Here is a 7,981-nt window from a genome sequence, read left to right on the forward strand (position 1 = left end):
CAAACCCTTAAATGGAACTCAGTACCGCGACGGATTAGTCCTTGACCTGCCGGGTTGAGGGATACCGTGGGAGACAAAAAAAGATGACAGAAATAGAAAATTAAAAGGTAAGAATTTATATAGCATAAAAACTGAACCAAATAATTTGGGATCATTTTTTTTTCTTTCAATTTCTCTCCCTTTAAGCTTAACCCATTTCAAATTTCTTTTCTATGTTTTTTCAACTCTTTCTTATTAGCAGCGGTTTTGTTTGTGACTTTGATTTTGAGTGAAAGGAAGTTTAGGGTTATGGAGATTTAGGATTTGAAAAAGAGACGGGGTTACTTTTGATTATTGTCAATGCAATTAGGTTGAGGATTTTAAGAGATTGAAGATGATGATGGTAAGGGTTCTTTAATTAGAAATTTAAAATGATTTTTTTAACGAAGTTAACATAATTATAACAATTAAGAGGTTGCGGGTTTGAGTCTCCTATCTTTCCAAACAATTAGATATTTTTGTCAAATAAAATTTATTTTTTGAGTAAATTATATATTTTGTCCCTGAAGTTTGATAAAAGTTTTTAAAATATCTCTAAATTTTATTTTATTTTAATTTTGTTCCAAAAGTTTTTGATTTGTATCAAATATACCCCTGACGACTAAATTTTCAAAAAATTTAAGACCAATTCAACAATAATTTCAGAAGAACAACCCTCAATACAAGCAAATCAAGTATAATTTTTATGTATTATTGTTAGATTGGTCTTTAATTTTTTAAAAATTTAGCCATCGAGAATATATTTGATGCAAATCGAAAATATTTGGGACAAAATTAAAACAAAATAAAATATATGAGTATTTTTAAAACTTTTGCCAAACTTTAGGAACAAAAAGTATACTTTATTTTTTTTACAGATATAATGTTAGTTTAATTTTTTTATGGTTAATTTTGTTAACATTTAAATCTTTTATGGTCAATATTTATTCTAAAAAAAATTATTCACCGTAGTATACTACAAGTAACTAAAATGGTAAATTCCAATGTAATTTAATTAGGAAAGACTTTAAAGACAATAAGATGATACAACCAGTGGGATTTATTATGTGTATATCAACAAATAGTTATACCCAACCATTTACATAAAAAAAACTCGTTAAAATATACATATACATGCACTCATTTCTTTTATTTTTAATGTAATTATCAAAATCAAATATTATTTACATAGCGTGTCTTATAGAAAGAAGAGTAATTATCTAAATAAGTTTTTAAAATTTTTAAAATTAAATATTTTAATTTTTAGGTTTTAAAATATATAAAATAATTTTTAACATTTATTTTTATTAGATAATACAGTTTTCTTTTGTTAGTTATTAACTGTAGTTACTGACGTAAAATGTTAAATGTATACGTATGCAATTTGCATAAATCAATTCCTAAGTTAAAGTATAAAACAATCACCAAAAAATTTTTAAAAATTTTAAAATAATTCCTAAAAAATTTATAAAATTTTTAAAATAGTCTTTTTGCATTATTTATATATAATTCATTTTTAAATTAATAAATTTAATTTTTGAAATTTTTGATCTATTTATCTCAAATTTAATGATTTATATATACAATTTTTTTATGTATTTTAAAATTCTAAATTATAAATTCATTTTTAAAAGATACTATTTAAAAAAAATAGTTTAAAATAAAAGAATCTATATTTATTTTTGATCATGTAAGATATTATTTTAATTTAATTTAATTTAATTTGTAGATACATTATTCTATGATCATTTTTTGATGATGAAGAAGAGAATGATTAGTGTTATTTGAAGAGATAGAAGAACTTCCATTTGAATTTGGATCCTCTAAATTTTAAATTTGTACTTGGGTAAAGTGTAATCTTCTACCCTTGAATAATTTTTCTCTCATATTTATTTTTAGTTCCACCTATAAAATAAATGGTGAGAGATCACAATTTACTCTCTAAAGTGAAATTCAAACTTTAGAAAATCCAAATCCCTTCCATTTAACATAAAATTTTTGATATAACAATTGCAAATATTTGTGTAAATACTTATAAAGATAACACATTAAAACTTGCGCGAACCAAATTACTTATTATGAAGTCAATTTTGTAAGTTTTATCTTCAGAGTTTAGGTATATAAATAATAACCTTTATAATACAACGATCTATTAAATTTAGTTGTTATTATTATAGTTTATACATTATATTTGATTTATGTAGGAATTATAAGTTAATAATAAATAAAAGTATATTTTAGTATATATTTTATTATTTTTTATATTTTTTATTTATTATATATCTTTTAATAATATTTTATTATTCTGATTAGTAAAAATTTATAAGATATTGATTTTTAAAAAAGATTTAAAATATTTGAATGAACTATTTTAAAATTTTTAAAAATTTTTAGGAACTATTTTGAGATTTTTAGCCGGCCAATATTAATGATTAACAAAATTAAGAAGGATTATATTATCTAACAAAAATAAATATTAAAAATTATTTAATTTTGTATATTTTAAAATCTAAAACACTAAATATATTTAATTTTAAAAATTGATTTAGATAATTACTATGAAACAAATTAAGTTGGGGTGCTTATGAGTTTTGACTCTAAAAAGAATCAGAAGCAACCCATAGTAATGTATATATGTTCGTCCGTGAATAGAGTTTTTCAATCTTTTTTAATAATTGAGAAAGTAAAATATAGTCTTTTATTATTAATTTTATAAGTATAATTAAAAAAAATATAATAAAAAAAATAATAAAAAATTAAAGATCACATTACTTTCTCAATTTTTTTAACGATTGAAAACATCTATTCCTATGTTGGTCCAAATAGATTGAAATAGACTCTGAGCTAATAATAAATAGGTGGGGAAGGGTTGGAACTGTTTCACATGCAATTAGGTTAGCTATGTATATTAGGTTCTATAGACTTGGATAACAACAATTGGCTAATACTATGAGCTAGTAGTGACCAATGCATGTTCTTGGCTCTTGTCATTGATTTTAATTTCACTACTTTGTGGCGTTTTCCATAAGCTGTTTCTTTCTTTCAAGACGCATCATCAATGTATTCAAACTCCTTTAATTTTCTTCAATTCTATTTGTTGCTACCGCCACCCTTTTTGCCTGCCTCTAAGCAGCGACTTTGAATTCCGAGATTCTTGTGATATAAATTTTATTTTATTTTTTAGTTTTTTAATAATAATAATAATAATAATAATAATAATAATAATAATAAAAATAAAAAGTATAATTATATTAATTATTTTATATATAGTAGCTTTAAATAACAAAAATATAAATTTAGATTTTTTTTTATTTAAGTTTTAAGAGAATAATATCAAATTATTATTCTAATTTTACTTAAATTTTTAAGATTTAATAGAATCAATAGTCAAATATAAAATAGTAATATATAATTTTATATGAATTTTGAATTTTGAAATGGAGAGGGGAGAGAGCAGGGGAGAGTTTTCGAGGGTGGCACATAGCGAGGCAGCCGGCCATGCCGGCGAGAGCAATAAGGGGGGAGAGTGGAGGTGGGCATGCATCAGGTGAAAAGGAGGGAATTAAAGGAGACAATAACAAGATTCAAGGTCAGCGGATATCGTTCAGAGATAAAGTTGTGGGTGTCTCAACAAGGAGAGCTTTGGAGGTTGCTGATTCTCTTGATGGGGATAACATGGCTACAGTAGTTGGTAAGCAAGGCGATTCGGAGATACCAACTGTAACGTTCATTGAAGAAGCAAAGGAGATATTGGCAGAGCCCTACAAAGATGCCATCGTGATCAAAGTTCTTGGAAAAAACTTTAGCTATACGGCGATCACGCACAGGCTTAAAGGAGTCTGGAGAACCAAAGGAGGATATGAGGTACTAGATGTCGGTTTTGGCTATTTTTTAGTCAAATTTGATCTCTTGGAGGATAGAGAAAAAGTTCTCCTTGGAGGACCGTTGATGATTACTGGTAGTTATGTTGCGGTTAAACCTTGGAGTTCTTCATTCAGACCTTGTGAAAACACTTTTGGGTCTACCATGGTTTGGATAAGAATCACAGGTTTAAACATTAAATATTATCAAGAGAGAGTCATGAAAATGATTGCGTCAGCTGTTGGCAAACCGATCCACATCGACTTAGCCACCAAGTCTGCGGAGAGGAAAAAGTATGCAAGAGCATGTGTGCAAATTAACTTGGGACTTCCAGTCATAAAAAGATTCAAGTTGATGGTCATATGTATGACATAGAATATGAGCACTTGAATTTAATTTGTGAAAAATGTAATTGCTTTGGGCATGTAACAAGAGAATGTGCGAAAGAGAACAACAATGGCATTGGAAAGGAAACCATGGTGAAGGAGAAAAATTTGCCGTCACTGTTTCCGGTGGATAACAACGAGAAAACGGCAGAAGGTAGTCAAATCCCAGTAAAAAATCAAAATTCAACTTTTGAATTTGGAATTAATGCCAAATCAATTTCAATTATGGAGAAGCATGGAGCAGCGGGTCTTGTGCATGATAATTTACAAGAATCACATATGGATAGGGATACTCAAGCAAAAGAAGGTGAATGGGTTACAGTTAGTAGAAAAGGCAAGGAAAAAGTGGGTAAAGGCCCCAATGTGGTGCCAAAAAAAGCCAATGTAGCAATATGCTCCAATTTGGTGAGTAAGAAATTTTCTTTTGGGTCTAATAACATGCATGCTGGATCCTCATCAAATGCAAAGGTGAAGTCTTTATCAAATGCAAAGGTGGGCCTAAGGAAAAGAAAGATCCTCCATCCACGCTTGACTCTTTGGGAACAACTCAGGTGGCTTTCAAGGATCGGAGTACTCCTTTTCTTAAAGCAGGGCACAAAAGGCAGCGTTCTATTTTGCTTCAAAACTCACCTACTGAAGCATTGTCAACGGATTCTCGAGTACAAAAAGAGCTTGATAAAGCTAGTGCAACAACAAACTTGGAGAACCAACCTCAACAGAAGAATGATGGTTTTGTGGCGCAAGTCCACCAAAAGACAATTGGAGACAAGGGTCCATCAACGTGAGGTAGAATGATTATAAATTCCAATTATTTAATTTATTTTTATGGATTGTGACCATTTAAATATTATTAGTTGGAATGTAAGGGGGGCGTCAAATAAGATGTCTCGGGTGCACTGTAAGGAGTTCGTACGAAAATTTCAACCAACTTTTTTTATTTTGGTGGAAACTCATATTGGGTTTGAAACTATGAAAGAATTTTGGGGGAGATTAGGCTATTATCCTGTAGGGATTGTAGATGATGTTGGACATAAGGGAGGAATTTGGTTCCTCTCTACTAATTTAAAATTTTCTTGTAAAATTCTTTGGGCTATGAATCAATGTGTAACTGTGAAAATTGATGGTGGTGGGTGAAGATAGATTTACAGTGCAGTTTATGGCAGCCCTCAAGCCAATAATAGAGTAGAATTATGGAGTCATCTGCTTGATATTGGTTTCTGCATTCAGGACCCATGGGTGGTGGTTGGAGATTTTAATGATATTTTGAGTGTTCATGAGGTGAAAGGGGGTAATTACTATTCGACTCGTAGTAGTGTCTTTGCAAGTACTCTAGATTCTTGTGGTCTTTTTGATCTGACAACCTGATGAGCGGATAATTTATACGCTTTTTGGCATTGTTTTTAGTATGTTTTTAGTATATTTTAATTAGTTTTTATTATATTTTTATTAGTTTTTATTTAAAATTCACTTTTCTGGACTTTACTATGAGTTTGTGTATTTTCTGTGATTTCAGGTATTTTCTGGCTGAAATTGAGGGACCTGAGCGAAAATCTGATTCAGAGGCTGAAAAAGGACTGCAGATGCTGTTGGATTCTGACCTCCCTGCACTCAAAGTAGATTTTCTGGAGCTACAGAAGCCCAATTGGCGCGCTCTCAATTGCGTTGAAAAGTAGACATCCTGGACTTTCCAGCAATATATAATAGTGCATATTTTGCCCGAGATTTAATGGCCCAAACAGGCATACCAAGTCAGCTCAAGAATTCTGACGTTTAATGCCGGAACTGGCATAAAAACTGGAGTTAAACGCCCAAACTGGCACAAAAGCTGGCGTTTAACTCCAAGAAAAGTCTCTACACATGAAAGTTTCAATGCTCAGCCCAAACACACACCAAGTGGGCCCCGGAAGTGGATTTTTACACTAAACACCCTAGCTTACTCATTTTCTGTAACCCTAGGTCACCAGTTCACTATAAAAACTACTTTTAGTGATCATCTTGTACCTCATGACACTTTACACGTTTTATATTGTATTCTCTACAGCATGAGTCTCTAAACCCCATTGTTGGGGGTGAGGAGCTATGCTGTTCTTCATGAATTAATGTAATTACTACTATTTTCTATTCTATCACGCTTGCTTCTATTCTAAGATATTCATTCGCACCTCAACCTGATGAATGTGATAATCCGTGACACTCATCATCATTCTCACCTATGAACGCGTGCCTGACAACCACCTCCGTTCTACCTTAGATTGAATACATATCTCTTAGCCTCATGATTCAGATAAGAGTCTTCATGGTATAAGCTAGAATTATTGGCGGCCATTCCTAAGATCCGGAACGTCTAAACCTTGTCTGTGGTATTCTGAGTAGGATCTGGGAAGGGATGGCTGTGACGAGCTTCAAACTCACGATTGTTGGGCGTGTGACAGACGCAAAAGGATCAATAGATCCTATTCCAGCATGATCGAGAACCGACAGATGATTAGCCGTGCGGTGACAGCGCATTTGGAACGTTTTCACTGAGAGGACGGGAAGTAGCCATTGACAACGGTGATGCCCAACATAAAGCTTGCCATGGAAGGAGCCTTGCGTGCATGAAGAAAAAGATAGTAGGAAAGCAGAGATTCAGAAGACAAAGCATCTCCAAAGCCTCAACCTGTTCTTCATTACTGCATAACAAGTATTTATTTCATGTTCTTTTACTTTTCACAATTAAATCTGAGAATTATTGATATCCTGACTAAGAGTTACAAGATAACCATAGCTTGCTTCAAGCCGACAATCTCCGTGGGATCGACCCTTACTCATGTAAGATATTACTTGGACGACCCAGTGCACTTGCTGGTTAGTTGTGCGGAGTTGCAAAAGTGTGATTGTAATTTCGTGCACCAAGTTTTTGGCGCCGTTGCCGATGATTGTTCGAGTTTGGACAACTGACGGTTTATCTTGTTGCTTAGATTAGGAATATTTTATTTTTGTTGGTTTAGAGTCTTTTATTTGAGTTTAGTTTCATATTTTAAGTTTGGTGTCAATTGCATGATTTTATTTTATTTTAATTTTTCAAATTTGCATGTTCCTAGTTCTTTCTTGATCTTTAAAAATTCTAAGTTTGGTGTCTTCTTTGTGTTTTCCCTTAAATTTTCGAAAATTTGTGTTTGATTTTCTAAAAATTTTAAGTTTGGTGTTTTTGTGCTTTTATTTACTTAAAAATTTTTCAAAAATTGTTCTTGGTGTTCATCTTGATCTTCAAAGTATTCTTGGTGTTCATCTTGACACTCAAAGTTTTCTTGTTTGTTCTCTGTGTTTTGATCTAAAATTTCTAAGTTTAGTGTCATTTTGTTGTTTTTCTCTTTCCGCATTAAAATTCAAAAAATAAAAAAATATCCTTTCCTTATTTTACTCATAAATTTTGAAATTTTGCATTAATTTAGTCAAAGATTTTCAAAATTATATCTTTCTTTTTAGTCAAGTCAATATTCTAATTTCAAAAATTGATCTTTTCAAATCTTTTTCAAAAATCAAATCTTTTTAATTTCTTCAATAATATCTTTTCAATCATATTTTTTTTATTTGCAATCATATCTTCTCAATCATATCTTTTTCAAAATAATTTTCAATCATATCTTTTTAATTGCTAATTTCAAATTTTTTTAATTAATTAATTAATTTAATTTTCAATTTGCTTTTATTTTATTTCCTTTTTGTTTTCGAAA

The 7,981-nt window shown here is 30.5% G+C and overlaps 1 protein-coding gene across 1 annotated transcript; it reads left to right on the forward strand.

Annotated features, from left to right (window-relative positions):
• The first annotated feature begins 3,516 nt into the window (after positions 1-3,516).
• LOC112785765 (uncharacterized) lies at positions 3,517-4,254 on the forward strand. The gene has a single exon (XM_025829197.1). The coding sequence runs from the start codon at positions 3,517-3,519 to the stop codon at positions 4,252-4,254; it is 738 nt and encodes a 245-aa protein (XP_025684982.1).
• The last annotated feature ends 3,727 nt before the right edge of the window (positions 4,255-7,981 follow it).

This window comes from Arachis hypogaea, chromosome 20 (assembly GCF_003086295.3).
Source record: "Arachis hypogaea cultivar Tifrunner chromosome 20, arahy.Tifrunner.gnm2.J5K5, whole genome shotgun sequence".
NCBI lineage: Eukaryota > Viridiplantae > Streptophyta > Magnoliopsida > Fabales > Fabaceae > Arachis > Arachis hypogaea.